The following is a 22,191-nucleotide window of genomic DNA, read 5'->3' as shown; positions in this document are numbered from 1 at the left end:
AACACCTAGGTTTCACAAGATATAGTATATACAGCCATTTGACAGTACAGCCAACAACAGAAGCTTGCCTCAAGCTTCATCACACGTGGCTGACCAAACCAACTTTTCTAATGACACCTTTATTTTTGAACTAGTCTTTAGACAATTTTGTCTTAATTATACTGCTCTTTAAAGCCATTCTAACATGCAACTTTTATCAACACACATACTTAGAGACAATAATGTTGGGGGCTCCTCTAATACTTAAATAAGGATACTGTAACAGCACTTAATATCCATAATGTAACCAAACATCTATACAAAGCACGTAGGTATGAGATGAGAGGAAGTTTTTGCTGTTCTAAAGGGGTGACCAGAGACCACTTGGCATGCTGTAGCACATCTAAAATGCCACTAGGCATTTATGTTTATGTACGTGAGTTCCACTCTATGATGCCTAAGAAGCAGAGCTACATGCTTGCTTTTTATGTTAGAAAGCTTAGGTTAAAATAGCTTTAAGGAAAAAGAGATGTTGTGGAGGGAAGATGTAACATGGAACGGGGGCAGCGGTGGAAGCCTTCAAGTAAAAATATTAAGTTAAAAAAGGAAAAAAAAAGAAAAAACAAACCACAAAAGAAACCAACCTTATTTTACAACTTATGTACTAGAATGATGAAATAATTCCTTTTATTAATCAGAAAACTTCATAGGAGGGTTAAAAACTGATCCAAACAAACCTTCCTATTATTAAAAAATATTGCATGCATGCATATTGACTCTGTTACTGTACTTTCACCATCACATACGAGCGAGACACAGCAATTTAAGCCTTCAAAAGCAGGACACTTGCATACACACGTAGCAGAAGCAATGAAGGATAAAAAGGAAAGTTTCTTGGGTTTTTTTTTTATATACTTTGTGTTCAAGAAAGGATTCTCAGTCTTTTCCTTATGATGTGGAAGCAGGTAGATGAGGAGAGTGATTATACACCGATTTTTATAACTGATACTCTTATCAGACTGCAATAGGTTCTAGTATGTTTCATAAGGAGAAAGGGGCTAATGGCAATACATTAAGAACTTTCTCAGTGTCCTTTTAATCTCTGGGTTTGAGGATTTGGGAAAATTGGGGTATCTAGTTTTAGATTTCTTAATTTAGGGTTGTTTTTTTCTCATTAAACTAGTCAACCCCCAGTCCCTCCTCCTCTCCCTTGATCACTCTGGTTTATGAATATCCAAGATGTTGGTGAAAGACATACTGAAGGCAAATTTTCAAACTTACTAACATATTTTCCCCTCCCTTTCAACTGTATGAAACAGAAATCCATCAGTTTCATGACCATTTGCCTTCAATTCCTTTTCTCCCTCCTTCTCAGGCCTTTCTCAGGGATGGAAAAAGAGGGAAATGTGTTACCATCATAAGAAAAAGAAAAAGCAGCTTATGCAGGGAAGACAAAAAGTTTTACTACACCCCAGTACACTTACACTGGAAGTCCAATGAAGTACGAAAAGCAGCATTTTCCTCAGCTCTCACACATGGTTTTACTCTCCCTTCAACCAAACTGAAGGGGGGGAAAAATTAAGCAATCTACAAGAACCAGATACAAAGTGTGGAAAGCCACAGTTTTGGTTTAAATGTGAAGCAGGAAGTTCTTTGTGCTCATCCGGGGGGGGGGGGGGGGAAGCTTATTTTGAGGCCAAATGAGAAACTCTGTTTCAAGAAATCTCATGAGCAACAGCAAAAGAAAAACCTTGTTTTCAGTGGGAGATTTCTGAAGGGTGTATTTTGCTTGCTTGGCTTGTAGATCCCCACCCCACCATCTCAAGAGGAAAAGCAGTTCCTAAAATACCTTCAGAAAGTGATGAAATAACCACATTCAAATTGTTCTTCATGCATCAGATTCAGACTTCAGTTGTATCATCATCCCACGCAATAAAAACAACTCATAGCACACATGGCAGCCCCCTGCCCCATTCATCTTTCAGATGGGCCTGGACTGTCTCATTCTCTTACTGAAGCTGCTTCCACTCCCCTCTTTCAGGCTACAATCCAGCACTGTAGGAGCCTGGTGGGAGCATTATAAAGGCTCCCTCGGGCAGCTGAGCCACGTGTGGTAGGCAGGCAAAGTCAGCTGGAAAGGCACCATCGCTTCACCGGTCAGAACGCTGACCCAGCCTCAACCATTTTTAAGTCATCTCTGAGTTCCTTAGTGCCACACAAGTAACACGGAAAGATATGAGAGATGTACTCAGGAGCCCCACTCCTGGGTAGCAGAGAAAGGGTTAGAAAGCAGTAGAAAGACCCTTTGCTGTCAAGCTTGGTCACAAGAAGCAGTACTGAGATATCCATCCTGTGTTCTGATGTTAAAGGGCAAACATCTGGCACTTCCTACACTGAAAACTGCTCATTTTACAGGCTAAATAATCTAACTATGCAATTACTTAATGGTATTATCTGAAAACAATCATTCAAACCAGAGGCTGTACATACAGCCTTGCATTTTATTTTATCCTAGCTTCTGAAAAGAACCTCTGGCATGTCGTGGTGCATCATTAACACCTATATTCCACTTTATTTATTTTAGGACAAACTTAACACTACTTAGAAAAATGTTCAAGTAGGTAGGCTATGGAACTTGGCACTATTTATTGCATAGCACATGCAGTTTTCTCAGGATGCCAAAGCTATCAAACCCCAAAACTCCTCCAAGAAAGGTGGCTGGCAAGAAGAAAAGAGATGAAAAGACTAGAGCACACATTCCCCTGCTAGCAGGCAGAAAACTCAAAGAGGAGACAGAAACTTGAAGCCTGCCTTCTACTGCACACAGAAGTTCACACTGAGCATGGTAAGGTCTCGATACATCAATGAGAAGACCACAGTTCACAGGCACTTTCAAATCGCAGACTAAAGGCACCCACAGAAATACTGACTGCCAGCAAATGGCAGAGAACTGTGGACTACTCATTTTGCTTTTTAAAGTTCCTCCTATAGTCGCCTACAGTTTTAAAATGTACAAACTGAAAAACAACAAAAAAACCAACAGCTCACCCCCAATCTACTAAAACGTTTCTGTGTCTCACCAAAAAGGTTATTTAAGGGAAGCTTTCAGGCTTCTTAGTTTTGGTGTTATCCAAGCCTGAACAAACAGAAGCACTTTATAAACAGTAAAAATACATTTAACCAGAGCCCTGTGGAGCAAGTTGTTAAAACGTGAAATAACTTCTGAAGTATTTGAGAACAAATTAGAAGCAAACACACAAACAAGGAAATTATTGGTGTTTAACATTTGGAGCAAGGTGAACTCAAAGACAGAAGCAGTATTACTGCACTGAAGAATGATCTGCAATACTACAAGAACAAATACAAATGAAAACTTCATCTAAAAGGGAAACTTGACAGTACACACTCGGTCATACCTCAGAGGCCTTGACAGTTTTTCTTCTCTTTCTGAAGACACTTTGATTAAAGATTCCTCAATAAACTGCTCTATTACGAAAACCACATTTTCAGTAGATCTTCAGCACTGTTAACTACTCCCAAATAAAAAGCAAAACCAGTACATTACAAAGAACAGCACCAAGATAATTACATTTAGCAACAAAATAATACTAACATTACCATTCAGAAGAAAGCTACAGAGTAGGGAAAGCAAGCAGCTCCTGGAAACCACTGCTAAAGATGCATTAAGACAGAACTACTTCCATATGCAGTGCTTGTTTAATTATAAGAAGTAACACCTGTGGCTGAAAGCTTGTTGGGTGGTTGCAGTCCTCATGGATGTTATCTTTTTCAGTGTATGGAGTTGGCTTTTCCCTTGGTTTTGTCCATGTTTTCTTTTAAACCATGGAAGAAGGAGCTATGTGTCCGCATGAGTGTTTTCACGGGTGCAATGGTTAACATACATTCCTAAAAACCTGACTGTAGTAAGTACACAGTCAGAGTTCTAGTAGAGGGAAAACTGCTCAGTGTGAGATGTGGCAAGTCAAACACAAGCCCAAGAGGACCTTGATAGAAGATTATATCATACAGGTCTTCCAGTAATTGAAGATTATAAATACAGTCCTTATCCACAATGGTTTATTTTCTTGCCCTTTAGTCTACAAAAAAGAACTAATCCCTGTTATGAGTAAAAAAGGACCTGATGTTGATATATCAATTGCCGAGCGCACAGAAGTGTGATTTAAATAGTTAGAGGGTGAAAACAGATGGAGGAAGCATGAAGGTCTGCTCTTCTGTTTTTTCTCTTTCAATTAGTAATGCCTTGTGGTAGGCCTGCTCCCTCTTCTCTTGTGCTAGTACTCAGGATAGATGTCTCTTCACTTCTATGCCTTCTGAGTAAGTAGGTTGGCCTCATGATCTATGCTAGACTTGTAGCTGCTTTTAAATACTGAACTGGACAGCATCTATTTAGTATCTCTAGAAATTGTAGTGATGTACTTTTCTTTTCATATACAGACATCTATTACAATAGTCGGTCATCACCTTAGCTCCAGTAGCTCTCTCCTTAGCAACTTTCTTGACTCAGTTCAAGGACTGTGACAACTGTCATCATCTCACTTAGAACTCCTAAGGTCAGACTGCTGGTGGTATTCAGGTACCTACTTTGCTTTTTAAAAGCACTGCCATGAGTTAGGAAACCAAATCTCTTTGAAAACTAGCCCCATAATAACTCTGTCCCATGATTCATCCCTTGTGCAGAGCTTATCAGAGAGAAAAGATCTGTGAAGTGTATTGATTTTCTTGTCAGGCCCTGTCTGAAAATGGACTAGGGCACATTCTCCCTAGAATACAAAGCTAATTCTTGATGTCAAGAAATGCATAAGAACCTGGCTAAAAGGAAGAACAGTTTGGAGCCACTCCCAGTATGAGTCTTGGGCAAATGAAAGCATTTATAGCAGGAAATGTAGGTAGAGTGGCATCAGACATACACTTCCAATTCTTCTGTTTCCACCAAGAAGCAGGGACTCCCACAAACCCTTGTGTGTGATCTGTCTTCAAAAGAACTACCTATCAGGTTAGAGACCCTATTGCTATAGTCTGGTACACACATCAGAGCTCTTCCACAAAGACACTGACTAGGATCACCTACCAGAGAAAATATAGTTCATATGTGGGCAGACGGACCCTTGACTGGGCACAGGGAAAAATGACAAGGTCGGAGACTGGTAAAACTTTTTAGTTTTATTAAAAATTAGGAGTTGCAGTCCTTCTTTGCTAACCTGGGCAAGTTGTCATTGTTTGGTTGTGTGACGTTTTATCTGTTTTCCTGTGCCATACAGTATTGGGGTTAGTGAGCTCAGAAAGCAAAAATAAGCAGCAACCACAAAGCAATTATCAAGAAAGCAGGCTGAGCTAACAGTGTAGTTGTTTTCCTTAGAATGACAGACCAGGCTTCAGTAGCCCTGTCAGCTTGTGTGAGATATAGGAAGTGCCTGCCAGAAGCTGATTTCCCCTGGATGTCTTAAATAGACATGACGATGTGGTGGCCTTGTCAGCCTGCTGCCCCTCAAAGGCTGTGTGTCCTTTGTGACAAGCACTACTAAGGCAAAAGACCTTCATGCTCATTAGCTCAGATACAAGTATAATTAAGCAGACTTGAAGAGAAGCTTTAGATCTAGATTTATTTTTAAGACTAAAGAGATCTGAATAAGAATTCTTAAGGACAAAATACCTGCTTAGATCAAGGAGCAGAGTTTTAAAACTTTTGAAGTTTACTTGCACTCAGAAGCACCAGGCTGCATCAGGAACAGCCTACGTGCAGAATATGACATTAACTTTAATTTCAACTCCTGCATAAAATTAGACTTAGAAGCTTCATACAGCCAGAAGGATTGATCAGGTAAACTGATCTTGTCAAATAACATTTATTTTAGTTACAGCAAGCATAAGGTTTCTCTTATACTACTAAGGCACAGAAACAAGGACTGAGTATGTTGCTGGAGGTTAAAAAAGAAAAACCTGAACAAACCCACTTCAATCAGTAGTTCGAGTAGGTAACTCATGGATCCTTTCTTTTCTCCTTTCTATTTAATTCAAATACAGGTCAAATCAGCAGTACCTGACATCCTACTAAATGCTTTGGGGATCTAAATGAAGGGAAACAATGGTCCTAGAGCAGATTCTTGTGGAGAAATTTAGCAAAGGTCAAAATCAGGTGAGATAAAGAACTCAAACTGAGATTGCTTCATATTTGAAATACTGTGGAAAGAAACTTTTCCTCATGCAGCCATCATCATATCAAGTTGTACTTGCTTTCTACAAGGTGTTTCTATAATTGTCTTCATTCTTCCTTTCCTTAATACTGATGGATTATAAAGGAGTGGAGCAGGTTTCCAAGTGAGTTGATTTCCTTCTCTAAATCTATGGCATCATTTGCATAGGTGAACAAGCAGTAAAAAGATCTAGCAAAGAAGGAAGTGTAAAGTTTGTCTTGGGAAGACTTTGAAATATCTCAAGATACTGAAATGCAACAAAGGCTGGGTGGTGACAAGTTCAGCTTCTCACAGTGACGTGACTCTGTCCCCTGTTAATCGTGAAATCCTCACTACCAGCTGTGGCAGCACAAAAAGGTATAAGGTACCACCTTCCCAAGGAGGACTGATTACTCTAAGCAGCACACACTACTATGGCATGTTCTATGCTACAATTCAGTAAAATATTACCTTAACACAAGTGGAAAAATGACACTTTGTTAGTGCCCACTATAGCATTGTAGTATCTTACCCTACTGCCCACCCTCACCCCAGCCCACAAGCCGTAGGATGCCTTTTGGGATGATATTGCTTTCTTTCAGTGAAATTTCTGTTTTAAGTTATTAATTTCAGTTGTCTGTCTTCTTGGCAGCTCATCTTCATTTTCCAGTCCTAGAAACTGTCTGAATTGCTTTGATCCACTCTGTACGCTCTGTGGATGAGGCTGCTTGCAAGTAATAGTGGATATCATTTGCTGTGATAATTTCAAAGAGGATATTGTCAACATCATGCTTCTTGGCTACGGGAAAGAGAAATAGGGAAGTCAGAAGATACGAAAGAGTACCTTGTGTTTACAAAGTTTCCTCCTTTACACACCGTAAGGGGATTTCCTTTCTTTCTAAGCTGAGCCTGATCAGGCCTTCACAAACCGATTGCAAGATTGGGTCCATGAGATAGGTCTCTCTTGGAAAATAACCCATGAATTCTGCATGTTTCACCTTCAAGAGTCTCTGGTTAATTGCTCTCCAACCATGGAAAGGTCTGCAGTCCTGCAGGCAGGTCATATTCCCCATTTTCTCCATATTCCCCCTGTTCTTTAAGGTCCCTTCCAACTCTAACGAGTCTATGATTTATGAAACCCTTCCATGCCTTGCCAGCTACAAATCAAGACATTCAAGTTCACATCACATCCAGAATCTCTGGTTCTTTTCATGTCTGCTACCACAGGCCACATGGGTGCTGAGATGCCAACGAACTTCCTTGCTGGGTATGAGTTTGCCACTCCTGAGGGGAGCAGAATGCATGGAAGGAATGTTTCTTGTTCCTTGCAGCGATGCTTAGCCATTGCTGTTCCCACAGCTTCTAGTTTTGGGAGGGAACAGAATGCAAACAATAACAATTTGTGGCATAACCATTTCTAACTTAAATGTTCCATCCCAAATTCATCAGCTAAAAAAAGCAAACTCAGCTTACTCTGTCTAAGGCCAGTTATCCCAGTGTAGGGATGGTGTCATCCTTTTGACAGGTCTTCTCTGAACAACTTACAAAACACAAGATTGCCTCTTGCTACCTTTACCATAATACCATTCTCCAGTAATTAAGACAGCAATAGAGAGACTAGTTACTAGAAGAATTACTGGACCATGGCACACAGATTGGTTTTGAGTAAAAACCACTTGTGATTTCAGGCAGATTGAAAGAATGTGCCAAAAATGTATTATACAGCTAATTCAATATGGTTCCTTACAGTCAGGCATATCTTCCACTGCTGTCACCACACAGCCTCTCAAGTGAATGGCTCCCAGTGGTTCTTCTCCCTGGTGAGGACATGAAATCAGAATGAAATTCAACACTTCTGAGACTGTTCATATGTTAATATGTGGCTACAACACCAGAATGGAAACAAAAATATTTGGTGACATGGTATGTCATGTGGGAAACCAGGGGATCTTCAGTCTATGCATGACATGGAGCATGGGGGGGTGTTGTAGAGGGAAATAGGAAATCTCTTCAGGGATTTGGAATTCAGGATCTGCAGAGTATTTAGCATGTCCTGAACAAACGTATGAGAAGAATATGAGCCTTGTGCCAACTGCATTTCTTTTTTTTTCAATGTCACAGTACACAGAAAAAGACCTAGTTCATTTTAATCAAATGAGAGCACACATTAATTCTAATTAATCACAGAGAAGAGCTGAGAGCACAGTTCAGTGTTACCTGTTTCCAGATCTGGGTGGCACTTGCCTCCCTGATGTGGCAGCCCCAGAAACCATCCTCCACCCTGCTTTTCCAGAGGATGGTTAGGCCATGTGAGCACAAACAGCTCCACAGTACTGCTTGGTCTTTCCTATCACACATTCCCATGCAAATACTCCATTCAGATATTTCTATAAGGTACTGGCTTTAAAACAAACAAAGAAATAAACCAAATGTCTCTTACTCCAGCTGGGTCATAGTAGTGAAGATATGCAGGGTCCTCTCTTAAAACAAACTTTCTCACTTTCCAGTTCTTCCTCCGATGTCCCTAGGAAAGTTCAAAACCAGAAATATCGTGAACTACTTTATCTGCAAGCACTTACAGTCAGCTTACCCATCCAAGAGAGAACAGGCAAATACAAAAGGAAAAAAGCTGAATATTTTGGACAGGAAGTATTCACTGCATCCCACTTTTTTGCACGACTGGCCTCTCACACCAGTTTCACTTTTTATGTGTCATATGAAGCAGAACAGCTTTAACACAGGAGATGCCCCTAAACACGTTTCATAGCCTGGTAGTCATGCCATTCACATGAAGTGTCTGAAAACTGGGTCTGAATGCATGCCAGAAAGCATGGCTGCAAAATGTCTTGCAGGAAGGTACTATGAACTATTGGCAAGGAAGGTCCTTCTTTCCCTGCAAGACAAAACCAACCAACAGCAAAAAAGGCTTATCTGGCTTAAGAACCCTGGGGAGGTTTCCTGGCTGAGAAGCTCAAGCAGAAATAACTCCACCTTCCAACATGGGTGCAGATGCCTCACTGCAGTTTCCAAGATTGAAATGATGGGTGGGGCAAATCAGGATCTGCTGAAAGCATTCTCTTCTCAGCAGAAGTGTTAATGCTTCTGAGCAATGACCCACGGGTCACTGAGGGTGACCAATTCCAGACCAACACTAGTGGAAGACTGTCATGAATCACTTCCTCTGAGCATTTCAAAACAAGTTTCTCAACTAGCTACACTGCACGGAAGTTCTTACTAACTAGGCAGTTGTGAATGTGACAGGGTAAAAGCAGAAAGATGTGTATCTAATTGCTTCTATTTCTTTCGAGTAATCTGATTCAGCAATAGAAATACAAATGAGGACCACCAAAAACTTCTTAGGCTTCCAATGAATGTTTGAACAGTGAAGGTTCAGACTTGATACTAGGAAACATTTCTTTACAGAGAACATGGTCAAACACTGGAACAGATTTCCTAAAGAGGTTGTCAATGCCCCGAGCCTGTCAGTGTTTGGGCAATGCCCTTAATAACATGCTTTAACCTTCAGTTCATTAGGGACTGTAGTGACGGTACAAGGGGTAATGGGTTCAAACTTACACAGGGGAAGTTTAGATTGGATATAAGGAAGAAGTTCTTTACTGTGAGGGTGGTGAGGCACTGGAATGGGCTGCCCAGGGAGGTTGTGAATGCCCCATCCCTGATGGTGTTCAAGGCCAGGTTGGACAGAGCCTTGGGTGACATGGTTTAGTGTGAGGTGTCCCTGCCCATGGCAGGGGGGTTGGAACTGGATGATCTTAAGGTCCTATCCAACTATTCTATGATTCTATGGTCAATCCTGAGGTGGTCAGCCAGTTGGGCTAGATGATCATTGTAGGTCCTTTTCAACTAACTACTCTCTTCATTTAAGAATCCTGGTCTTGCCTTCTATTCCCCAATATCTGCTTGCAATGGCCCTGGAAAGTACGTGTCTTATCATCACAGTCACCATATTGCTTAAAGTTCTGCTGGAAAGGAAAGGTATAGAGTTACCTGTCACCTTACAGATGGGACAGAATTAAACACTAGTAACGGAAAGGACTTTTTTGCTCAGGTACACTAAAAAAGCCTGTGAAAACTAGCAACTGAATCCAGTTGTGTATCCAGAGGGACACTGGATTGGCAGCCTTTCTACCCAAGCTCCCCAGTGACTTGTCACATCTCCTGCTTTAGCACCCTTTCCTAATTAAAGCTATAACCTGCCTTATTTTGTAGTAAGAGCAATAAACCTTGCAAAGTTGGGCAGAAGCCCTGCTGCCATGCTACAGCAAGCATTCTTTGTGCTAAGGCAAGACGGACAGAGATGAAACCTAACCTATCAAATATGGAGATGGCATAGGCTAGTTTCTCCCTTCTCTAAAGCTTTTCGTTGTAAAAGTGTAATCCTGTATCCAATGAACATCATCCCAGTGACAAAATGGAACACATTCAATACTGACCTGTTTCAGCAAACATCCTTGTTTGACTACTATGCCTCTGAATTCTTCTTTCAGGACCACATCATCATCACTAGAATTTCCATCACAGAAAAACCCGCTGTCTGGCTGCACGACCACAAGAGAAAATTCAGAAGTTACACAGCTGCCACATGTCTATGTACATGTACAAAGATGGCTTCTCTTTGGCTTCCCTCCTCCTTAATGCAGGATGGTAATGATGTAAATGTAGGTAATCATTCATATGGCTTAGAGTAAACATCTGTGCTGCCAACTTGTATGATAACAAGTCAGACGTTGACCTGCTGTGGTCTCCTCACACCATATTGGGAGCACACATGGGCTACTAAAAGTGTCCCAGGTAGCCAGGAACTGTGATGGCCACAAGGCTGCTTTCATCAACTGTGTCTCTGCTTCCATTGCTGCCCAGGTAAAGTGTCCCTGCCACAGACACATTCTAGGAAGACAAATTAAGTAATGGAAGAGTCATTTTACTCAAGTCAAGTGATTCTATGTGGTGAATATAAAGAAAATTGTCATATTCAAGCATTTTCATGTGACAGAAGGCATACTTTTTGTTAGTGTAAGTTCATAAGCCAAACATCTTTAAAACAGTATTTGACTGTGATATTGTGGGTTCTTCAAATCAATCCACAGAACTCGAAGCAATACATCAAAAAGGCTGGGTAAACTACCCAGGACAGGTGTTACTGGGGGATATTAAAATCTTCTTTGCTCACAGGCAAGCTGTGTATGCGTGTGTGACATGCACTGAGTCAGATTTGATGGCTCTGAACAAAAGAAAGAAAAGGATTTGTAGCTTGTGTCATTCCAAGAAGCCCCATGATAATGAATTACTTGCTTGCCTCCCGCTGAATCATCAGAGGAACTGATGGTTAAATCCTGGTCACTGGTGAAATTACCAGGAACAAAGCCTAAGTTATAAAGAACCCAGCTTAAACTCAGCACTCAGTTCACACTTAGAAGGGTACGAGAAAAAAAATGTCCTGCTTACAAATATTAAAGTGAGCCAGTTCATTCTGAATATCATATAGAGAAAGGCAATTAACATAGATCTCTCTGTTTCTGTCCAATCTTTCCTCTAGGACTTAAGAAACCCAACAAGAGGCCTGAGAAAAGCAGAGCATTAGTAATTCTGAGACAATTAAAAAACAGAATGCATCACTCACAAAGTAATAGTAGGCATCGCTGAGATCTAAGAAAGGGGTGTCTGACAGTCCCTCAGCAGCAGCCTTGGATGTATCCTCTGCAGGCTGTAGGTAGCCTTCACTCAAGAGGGAAGAGGCAAGCATGAGACCTTCTTTGCGATTTCGGATGGAGTTACTAGACACCAGCCAGTCAATCACAGTAGTGCCTGGTTACAGAGGAGCAAACACCATCAGCCACAAACCATTTGATGGAAAGCAAGACAGAAATGACAATGTGGCACTGCTTGTTGATGAATATTTCAGGAAGGAATAATTCTTCTGGAGTTAAGCGTTTCATGCAACTTTCTGCAAAGATCTATATCAATCTTTCTGGCACTGGTTAAATTTCTTTCTCTTCTCTTGCTTACCATGGCCACAACTGAACCCTTTTTCAAGCTTCATCCTTAGAACACCTCCAGTGTTGGTCAGAAAAACATCTGCCAGGCTTTCTTCTTAAACTTCTCTGTGCTCTACAGAGCTTAGAGCTGTTTCATCTATCTATAGCCTCTCAACCTGTGCTCCCTTTGTTGTATGAAAAAGCAGGACAAGAGTTCCTTACCGGTAAAGCAGTGATTGTACACTTTTTTGTCTTTTTCCAGCTTCAACTCTTTTATTCCCTTTTCAGGATCTTTCATTGAGAGGTACAAAGCACTGTGCATAAAAAGAACCACAGAAACTTAGCAAATAAAAAGCTTTAGCCAGTTTGTGCAAGAATATCATTGTCATTCACAGGATCTTCATGTTTTGCTGGCATATTACTCTCCGCAGGGTTACAGCACAGCTTAGTTTAATCTCCTGAAAAATTCATGTTGCAAAGCCTGGAGGCTTCTGTCACAGCTAGAGGAGCAGAGGGGCAAGTGCTCAAGTGGTTCTCCACACCCCCTTGATTCCAGAATGGAACAAATTATGTAGCGTGAACAGCAGTGAATACCCACTCCTGAGGCATCTTCACAGGCCCCACAGCCTTGGTGCCAATAAGGAGCTCACTGCTCTGCACTATGTTCCCCCAAAGGTCCTTGGCTGAGCAGAAAACCTGACACTGTGACATCTCCAAAGACTGCATGCTCTCAGAGGCACCAAGTAACCTCAGTGAGCCCTGGCATGACTTCCTTCCTCACATCCGCTTTTCACTTGCTCAGAACTCTTGGAGCTCTGGAATGACAAGAAAGATGACTATTAAATGTCACATGCTAAGTCCTTTAGCCTGTGAGTCAGGGTGATCCCCTGCTGAAGCAGAGAAGTGAAATTTAGCTGGATGTTGGCCCTGTGCAGTTTTACTGTCTTATAATGAGCACTGCAGGTTCATCTGTACCTTGATATTTACTGCTCAGAGGCAAGTTGTCCTTAACATTTTAAAGTACTGACAAACAAATGGCTTCCTGTGTGTGACCTTTATCTCCTCTCCATTTGCCAGTTCCAAGTTCTCTGGCAAGCGCCACTCTACCCTCAGCATCCAAAACCTAGGCTAACATCAGCGTTCCTCTGGAAAGCAAACAAAAGCTCTAAAATATTTTTACAATAGATTATATATTGTATAAAAATGCCTCTCCTGGCAGAATCACACTTTGGCTGGGGTCTCCTCTTCCATTGCAGTGTGCTCAGAAATCTCCTTATCAGCAAAATCCCTTGATAAATAAGCATGTTTTGGTAAATGATGATGCACTGAAAATTATTTTCCCAGTTCTGATCACTAGCTCATTTCTGCCACATTCTGAGTCATGCAGAAAGGACTGAGTGAAGCCAGAGAGGTAGCACGGACAGACATGCTCATAGCTTGTCCAGACAGAGGTTACGGTATCTGGCACACTGCCTGCAGATGTAAGTAAAAGGGGGAGCAGAGCTATGAGAACAAACCTCAAATTGATTGTCTCAGGCAGTCTGATAGATTTTCTTGTGGATTTTCTGGCAAACCGCTGGCCTCCATCTATGCAATGAATTGCTCTCTTGATATCTCGTACCCAGGCATCTCTCTCCTCCAGGTAGGCAGCTTGAAAAAAGTGGTCCTGCTGCTTGGCTGCGGTGAGCTTGAAGACAAACTGGAATGATAAATGATGTTTCTTTTAGAAGTCACTTTGGTGTAGCCAGTTGGGCACAGTTACCCCAGTACCACCACAACACACAGCCTACCTGTGCCTGAGGGACTACTGAAAGTGCCTTACAGCCACAGTTACATTTAAAAACCTCTGAAGAAAAGCATGAACAGGCAGTGCAGGAAACTGACTCTTGTTATTTCCTGCTGGGCGACCCTGACCTTGTCATTATAGCCAAGGAGAGTGGCACCAGTGTAGTGGCCTATTTTAACTTTTGCTGGGAAGTTCAACCGAGAGGCTCAAGTGCCCAGCCCTGCGGGCTTACAGTGGGTGTGCATTTCTGTTACTGTTTATAAAGATGTGGTCAGTCTGAGGGAGGGAAAAATACCCACTTCATGTAGCTCAGCTACTGATTCACAAGGAGAGAAAAGGTCACAGTCACACTGGAGAGCAGCTGAACACATCAGCTTAGCAAACCTTTAAGGGCTTGGTACATCCCACCCATGGCTACATCTTATGATCGCTACCTATCTAAGCACACTAGCAACAACGGAAAAACTATTTCCCAAAATGAGAAAAGATCTTTTAAAGGTAATTCTGATCAGAAAAAAATTAACACCAACCTGGGGAAGGAGGGGGAAGTGGGGGAAAGAAATAAGGAAAAATAAAATCCAACACAACAACCAAGAAAACCCAAGCCCAAAGTTCACACTGTTTGAGCTCATATTCATCCAGTGATCTTTTCAATGGAAAATCAGAATCTAATTCCTCAGGCAAGAGGTTTCCACCTCCTCTAAAATACAGTTCTCCATAAGCAGAATTGTAATTGGTTCCATAGCTGTATTACAGTAAGTACAAGAAGTTCTGTCTCAGCAGGCATCTAAAAGTGACAGGCTAATCAGCAAGCCAACAGCATGGCTTTATGAGGGCAAGTAAAGAAGAGGCTATCATCATCATCGAGCAGAGCGTGGTGAGTCTACAGCAGTGAACTGAAAGCACTGAGTCTGCTGAAGCCTGCATTTGTAAATGGCACATTTCTGAACATCCCCAGTATGCATCTTCCAGGTTGTTGTCAATGTGAAAAATTCTGACACCCTGACATGGTGTGGAAGTCCCACTGACTTTCATGGAAGACAGATATCAAAGTTACAAACAGTGGGTCCTGAAAAATCCATTTCAGAAAGAAAAGCAATCATTTCTGATGAGACACCATTCATCTTTCCAGCAACACCTGCCTTTTCTATTATGCAGTAAAGAGCTATATCCTGAAAAGCAATGTATGGTACATTTGTGAAAAGCAAACAGATTAGTGCAAGGTGTCCCTGCCCATGGCAGGGGGTTGGCACTAGATGATCTTAAGGTCCTTTCCAACCCTAACTATTCTATGATCCTATGAAATCCCAATATCCAAGAATCATGCTTATACACCAGGTTAACAGAATGAAATACCAAATCATTAATACAAGCTTTTACCAAAGGGAAAATCAACAATCTCAAAATCAAAGAGCTCAGAAGCAATGTACAGTGAAATGCTAAAGAAGAGTTTATTCCCAGTACGCAGAGGAGGTTGGGAAAGCTCTTTCTCTTAACTTCAGCTCTTGGAAAGCTAGGCCACTGAGCTAGACATCCAGGCTCCCCCTGAAATCAGCAAAAAGGTCGAGCCTCCAATCTTAGAAGTGACCGAGTCTCCCTCTGATGATGTGCTTCTGTTTGTGCTTTAGTGAAAATTAGACAATTAGACTGCACTAAATACTAACATTTCGGTTTAAATTAGGACAAATGTATCTGACTCTAAGCAACTATACATGATTATGTTATCCACGTGAAAGCCATGGAGAAAACAGAGAAAGCTCAAGCATAGCAGAATTAATATCACATTAAGCAGTGATCAAACTTCAGATCAAGAATGGTGGTGAATGCATTTTGAAACAAAATCTCAATGCAGTCTCTTCTGAACCGGTTATATTTATTTCTGTTTAACAAATCCAAGATTGCTTCCTTTCCCCACAGCACCTGCTTCTGGCAACTGATTCAGTAAAAGTGTGTCGGTGATATCTCCTGAGTTTTCAAGCTAGGCCCTGATACAGATACACAAGCTGATTCAAAAAGCTTAAGTCTAACCAAATGAATATAAAAGTTTGCTCATGGCTCAATAGTCCCTGTCCCAAACTGGGTCCAAGTGAGTGAGACTGGCTAGTAAGAATTATCCCACTTTTCACCTTCAGAACTCCTGTCCTAAAAATATACATTAATTTCTAGCTACGTGAAGCAAATGTATGCAAACCACTAAGAATCAGAATAATTCCCATAAGAGGAAGAACTATATGTTTTGGCATGCAAGCAGTGAGAAAGCAGGATGGAATGCAGAGGCATTGCTTGTATACAATCCCAGTGACAGTGTCATTCATATGAATGAGCATGTTGAAGTTTCGACTGTTTGAACAGTGCAAATTGTAATTCAATATGTTTCCAAGGCTATTAGTCTATGTAATTGCAGAATTGTCTCACCAACTCAGTAAGGAGGATCTGACCCAGCACCCCCTGAAGTTGTTTGGATTGCTTCCACTGACTCTGAATCTGGATCAGATCTCACTTACGAGAAGGTGGTTTAGGTGCCTCAACCCCCAGGTCTGAAATACTTCCTTTTTTCAATATCCTCCCTCAGAAATAGCCCCAGCAACTAAAGTGAAGCCTAAAGTAAATCTCAATATTTAAACTCATAATGTAAAATGAAGCATAATGTCCACTGCAGTCAAAGGAAGGCTCCTCAAAGACTTCATCACCCTTTGATGCAGATGCAATGCATCTTCTGCTAACTGCTACATCTTCAAGCAACCCTTTGGGCAGGTGAGGCTGTCTCTCATTCTGCCTTCAGCAGACAACAGACACTTCAGACCTCTCTGCCTAACTTGTAGAATGTACCTATGCTGGTCAATTATCTTTTCACTATTGTTAAATGTGTTACTGTTGATGACGTTTCCAAGCAACTATTATAGACCAATAGTGATGTCAGGGCCTCAGTAAGAGTTAAAAAAAAACCCAAACCAAACCAAACCAACCAATCTGGGAAAAAAAAAAAAACAACAAAAACCACCAAAAAAAACACAAACAACAAAAACACCCCCACAAAACTGTTTGGAAAAGAATGCTTCATGAGAAAAACTTAACTTCCACCATTATAATGTAGGATGCGTGATACTCTTGGATACAGTACCCTTCTCCTCATGCATTATACCTCATAAGTAGAGTGCTGTGCTGAGGCTTGTTAATTAGATAATGTAGGAACATGGTTTCAAAACAGCAGAATTAGAACCAAGTGTATGCAGATATACTTAGTTTCTGTTCCTTTATTTGGTAATTTCATGTTCCTGTCCTGCACTCTAGTCCCTAGATGTAATTCTGCTTCGCCTTTATTATCCATGGTTTACAAAAGATGTAAAGCCAAGTGCTGTAACTGAGGGCTCTCAGCAGTGCCCAGGCAATGCACTGACACACAGCCACACTGGCTGAAGCAGAAGGTTAGGTCTGAAGCTACAGGGGTCAACCAGTAAGGTTTGCCCAGCTATGCCAAGGGTGGCTCAGACAGGAGCTGTTAGCAATAAGGAAGAGTAAATGGGCTTGACTAGCAGTCAGTCTCAAACCCTTCTGAATCAGTTGGACAATCTCCCTTGCCAGCTCAGGGATCAAAAAGCCTATGATGAGCATGGGGTGGGAATACATGATTGCACAATTCTTTTCCAGGCATATCAATACAATCTCCTTCTGTGGACAACTCTCAGCACCTACGGACAGCTAGGAAAAGCAGGCGGCTCTTGATGATCCTGCTTTGGATGGGATTACCAAGGTAACAGCTCTCTAAAACCTTTGGTTCCCAGGAGAAGCAGCCGTCTACAACTGCTTTGACTCAGCACAGAATTAACAGCAAACTTTATTTGTACTGCCTCAAAAAAGTAGAAGACCCTTTTTCTTAAAGCATATAAGTCAAAAAGACTTCGTAAGAATCAGCTTTTTTAATATATAAATATGGGGGCTGCACAAAGAAGAAAAAAATGAAAGAAAGAAGAAAACAGAAGGAAGGAAAGAAAAAGGAAACCCAGCAGGTCCAAACCTGACACCAGGGACCCTGACTCCACTTACCACAAAACCTAAGGACAGGTATAATTCTCTCCACTCATATGAGAAAATGCAGCTTTCTCTCTCATGCACTCTCACACTTTCTTTCTATTTTTCTAATGCTCTCAGACTTCTATCTTCAGTCAGGTATCCTTGTGGTAAACTTCTTTAAACTGCAATTGTACAATCTTCCAGACTCTGGGGAACCCCTTTGTCAAAGGAATTCTTGAGGGTATGATGCCTATTTGATGAAATCGAGTTGCTGAAATAACGAATGCCTGACTGTAGATAGGATTCTTTGCTCATACTGGAAATCCTGTTTTACCAACAACTGTTTTGCATGAACCCTGTAACAAAATATGTATGTTTGTACACTTATCTTCATCTATCTTTTTTCTGTCACATAAGACTCTGAATTTGCGAATACAGTCATCTGTGTGTTTTACTGGGAAGCGGGACCCGTGTGTGCACTTGCCACCTTCGACTTTAAGACATCCCAGATATGTAGGCAACATTTGGACTACTTTCTCTAGGTCAGTTTTGGGGTTTACTCTCTGAGTGTAGATGTGACTCTTAGTCACTTGCAAAAGCCCTACCAGTAACAATGCAGTGGTGATTACTACAGATTTCATTAATGTGAAATGTGTGGGGTCACCAAATGGTAATAAAACGGCTTGGAATTAAAGCTTTGCTTAGGCATTTGGGTCACAGCATTTATCTCTTTTCTGTATCACAATTTTTTCATTGTTATTGAAAAAGTACTTACCATTCTTTTGCCAAAATCTTGGCATGGGCTGTTAATAGAGCTTCCCTTTAGTGGGACCATCCCTTTGGGGCTATTGTCAGCCTTCCGCTTGTAGAATTCAATTCCATCTTCTAACAGCACGACCCACATCGGCTTCCAGGTGTTAAACATGCTGCCCTGCTGCAATAAATCACTGTGTATATTATGTTCAATAAATCACTCTCTTCGCATGATACCCACTGAAGATATGACCTTCCAGGGAGTGTCTGACATGCTAAAATAACTATAGCTAGTGTCTCAAGGAGAACACGGCACAACTGCACCCATCTTACTACACAGTTACGGAGCACTGTTGTTATTCTTCTGACCACCATTTTTGGACCCTTGTAGTCACCTCAGCCATGAGTGTGTCCAAAAATCACACTGCCTGCCCCAGGAAGTGTTTCTTTTCAGTATCAGTCCCAGCTACTGTCTTCAAGATGACATAGTGGCAATATTATGAAGAATCCTCAAAATTTCTGGATGTGAACTGGCACATTAGAGCTGCCTCATTAACTTGGGCATCCTTTGCAATATTTAGGACTTGCTGCTACAATACAGTTAGCTGCTGAGGCCTGGCTGTCTAGTAAGAAAGCACACATCTCAGAGGATTTCTAGACATACAGATACAAACTGTAAGAGTAATGAACAGTATAAGGGCCTGCAGCTGCAGATCTCCAATGATGAGGAATTGAAGTGCTCCATTTCATCTTTTAAAGTTTTTACTTCCCATTCCTGAAACAAAGCTGTCAGATGCAAGAAATACAGAGATAAAGATAGGGCCAGATCCTACATATAGTGAAACACAGCAAAATTCTAAGGGTCTCAGAGAGGAACAACCCATTTCTCTGTGTTGAGCATGATTAACTGCTAAAATTACTAAGACTGGTGCATTCTAGCTAGGTGTCCTCTATGGTCCCACCACTTTTGAAGCTGGTTGGGGTCACAATCCCAAGATACCCAAGTGACTTACTACTCAGCCGAATTAACATTTACATATGCTGAATACCAGCAGTTCCTCTGAAGAGTTACCAAGGCGCAACCAACATTTTTAGGCCCCAAATCAGAGGCCATCCTTCAAAAACATTAGCTTCCCTTGCTCTTTCTGTTACAAAGAGACACCTAAATTTATCCCCCCCTGCCACAACTCCATCCACTGCATCCCTGTCCACCTCAGATGCTGGTGGCTGAGCAGATAGAAGCAAGGCAGCCACAGTTACGCTGTGAAAATGGCCTGGTTTGATTTGGTAAACCTGAAAGCTGGGCAGATATGGTTACATGTGCACTTTGTATTTCTGCAGAAGTGAATGGGACAGAAACACACCGAGCCTTTATTTTATTTTTATTTTAATTATTCTCCAGATGAACCGTTTGTCACATCCTTTTTGCTTCCCTACCTTCCAAGAACGGCCTTTGAGTAAGACCTTATGTTCAGTTACAGAGTGAGGAGGGAAAACCGTCAGCTGAGATCTTATTAAGAGCAAGACTTGCTTCTAGCCTCTGCAGCCCACACTAGGGGCAGAAGGTGCTCAACAAATGCTAATTATGTACTTTCCTCCTCTTCATTATGCCCGCAAAGTGAAAACAAGGATTTGACCTCCTAAAGGAGTCATCATGCAGCCACAGGGCCCTTTGCAGAGGGTGAAGACCATTTGTCACTGACCTTCTCCTCTTGATATTTACGTTAGGGTGGGGAACAGTGCTGTGCTTAGGAGTCAGTGCTTTAGCGTGGACTATGTGACTTCCAAAAAGGGAACTGCAAGAGCCTCATCTGCATACGGGCTGACTGCCGTTTGCTTTTGATTCTGTATATTTAATAAGCAATAAGAATTTACCATTATTTGAGAGTCTAAATTAACTCACTGGTCAATTTTCTGCTAAGAAATAAATTAAGACAATGGGCCAGGGCAAGAACTGTTGCAATCTCCTTTTGTTTGTGGGTTTACCATAAGCAGTATTTCTGCTCATAAACAGACAAGTCCAGCACTTCCTAAAGCCCAGACTCTGACATGCTCTACCAATGGAAGCCGCTGCAGAGCAGTGTGAAGACTGGCAGTCTCAGACGCACATCATCAGCAAACCCAAACATGATCACATTGTTCTCATCTAGAAAGATAAGCAAGCTTTTCCTGGACTAAAAATCAAGCTGTCACACCTACTCCAAAGACTGCAGACACAGACAGGTTTTCCTTGAATTGCTCTATGAAATCATTAGCTACTTTAAGAACACACAAAACTTCCCCTTGGTAGAACAATTTTTTATAACATCTGCTGCACTACAATAGCAGAAAATTAGCTGTTTCTTAGGCTCAGATGACACAAAGTCCCCAAAAATATAGAAGTTTAAGCTGACCTAAAACCCCTTCAGGGGTGAACTCATACTTCTTGGAGGTCACATAGTCCAAACTAAACCACTGACCCCCAAGCACAGCACTGTTCCCCACCCTAATGTAAATATCAAGAGGAGAAAGTCAGTGACAAATGGCCTTCCCTCTCTGCAAAGGAACCTGTGGCCCCACAGAGTGCCTCGAGGCCAAAGTGATACGACCTCTGTGATCTCATTATGCTTCCTTGCTATTTAACTCAGCAATTAAGTGCAGTTGAGTAGCCTATGTCCATTTCAAGCTGCTACCTGTCTTGCCAGGCTTCCACTCTGGGCATTAGATTACTTAATAAAAATACAAATCTTTTGATCCAAAGGTACATCCAAGATATGCACAAAATGCCTTATGTACTATTCTGACAAGATAAAACTGCTAGCAAGTATCTGTATGATCACTAACACCACACTGGTCAAGGAATTCTGTTCATTTGCCTTTTCTTTTTGGTAAAAAAAAATATCCTTTTTTTAATAACTGAAACCAAAGTATGTTTTCCTACACCTCCCCAACCTGTTCAGAGTTAGCTTCCTCCTCCACTCAGTCCAAAGCTCCCCCCCTTACCTTCTTAACCAAGTACCCCTCCCTTATACGCATCGGTTCTCGCTCCATGTCTCAGGCAATCCCGTTCTCCGGTCTATCAGCGCTGGCAGTCAAGTTCTTCTGGCAGCAAAGTCTGTGGGCTGGCATTTTTACAGTACAGCTGTGTCACTTTCACAAGTTCCTCTGCCTGCTAATCACATGAAAACAAGCCCATTTCCTCTTACAGAGTGAGAGATAGGGAAACGCAGAAGCATGCGTGTATTTATAGTTCACCTCTGACAGAACAAGCAACAGCCTGACAAAACGCTCAACTGTATCAAATACAGCCAGCCTTGATGACAGAGTCCTGGGTAATAAAGTAAGCATCTTAGTGCCCAATCCCAAGAAATCAGGCTCGCTCTGCAAATACGTGAACTCTAGCAAACAAACAGCTTGGTGTACTGAGCTGCTGCTTGGTGCAAGCCAAAAGGGTCTCAGAGACAGGCTTCCAACTCACCAGTTCTGTTATTTCATC

At 41.6% G+C, this 22,191-nt stretch overlaps 2 protein-coding genes across 6 annotated transcripts in view; both read right to left on the bottom strand.

The window, feature by feature from the left end:
• The window catches only part of APLF (aprataxin and PNKP like factor), a 39,276-nt gene extending 34,870 nt beyond the window's left edge, over nucleotides 1-4,406 (bottom strand). The window contains exon 1 of the mRNA XM_057423373.1: nucleotides 3,598-4,406. Within this exon, the coding sequence (XP_057279356.1) occupies nucleotides 3,598-3,600 (3 nt within the window). The 5' untranslated portion in view covers nucleotides 3,601-4,406. The remainder of the gene's footprint in view (nucleotides 1-3,597) is intronic.
• Nucleotides 4,407-5,672: 1,266 nt separating this feature from the next.
• On the bottom strand, nucleotides 5,673-22,191 carry PLEK (pleckstrin). Of its 5 annotated transcripts, XM_057423382.1 has the most exons (10): nucleotides 22,174-22,191; nucleotides 21,699-21,817; nucleotides 18,739-18,897; nucleotides 13,684-13,865; nucleotides 12,389-12,480; nucleotides 11,812-11,996; nucleotides 10,625-10,729; nucleotides 8,611-8,694; nucleotides 7,918-7,987; nucleotides 5,673-6,969 (listed from the first exon to the last, which is right to left on the bottom strand). In XM_057423382.1, exons 2-10 carry the CDS (start codon nucleotides 21,744-21,746, stop codon nucleotides 6,830-6,832), a joined length of 1,065 nt encoding a protein of 354 aa, XP_057279365.1. In that variant the 5' UTR covers nucleotides 21,747-21,817; nucleotides 22,174-22,191; the 3' UTR covers nucleotides 5,673-6,829. The 5 variants fall into 5 exon arrangements, with proteins under 5 accessions (XP_057279365.1, XP_057279367.1, XP_057279364.1 ...); XM_057423384.1 differs by lacking the exon at nucleotides 22,174-22,191 and having other exon boundaries at nucleotides 18,739-18,910; nucleotides 21,699-21,973; XM_057423381.1 differs by lacking the exon at nucleotides 22,174-22,191 and having other exon boundaries at nucleotides 21,699-21,972.

The sequence above is a fragment of the Pezoporus wallicus genome, unplaced genomic scaffold (genome assembly GCF_028554395.1).
Source record: "Pezoporus wallicus isolate ANWC-B61680 ecotype Strahan unplaced genomic scaffold, APGP_CSIRO_Pwel_v1 contig_4191, whole genome shotgun sequence".
Taxonomy (NCBI): domain Eukaryota; kingdom Metazoa; phylum Chordata; class Aves; order Psittaciformes; family Psittacidae; genus Pezoporus; species Pezoporus wallicus.
Note: the sequence above shows the minus strand (reverse complement) of the source record. Positions and strands in the feature narration are given on the sequence as shown.

Excerpts from the sequence above, each read along its gene's own strand:
- PLEK (XM_057423382.1), bottom strand. The coding sequence starts at position 21,746 with ATGGAGCGAGAACCGATGCGTATAAGGGAGGGGTACTTGGTTAAGAAG. Across the intron at positions 12,481-13,683 it reads CCTGAGACAATCAATTTGAG|TGCTTTGTACCTCTCAATGA; the intron begins GTTTGTTCTCAT and ends TTTTATGCACAG. Across the intron at positions 6,970-7,917 it reads AGTGGAAGATATGCCTGACT|CCAAGAAGCATGATGTTGAC; the intron begins GTAAGGAACCAT and ends TCTTTCCCGTAG.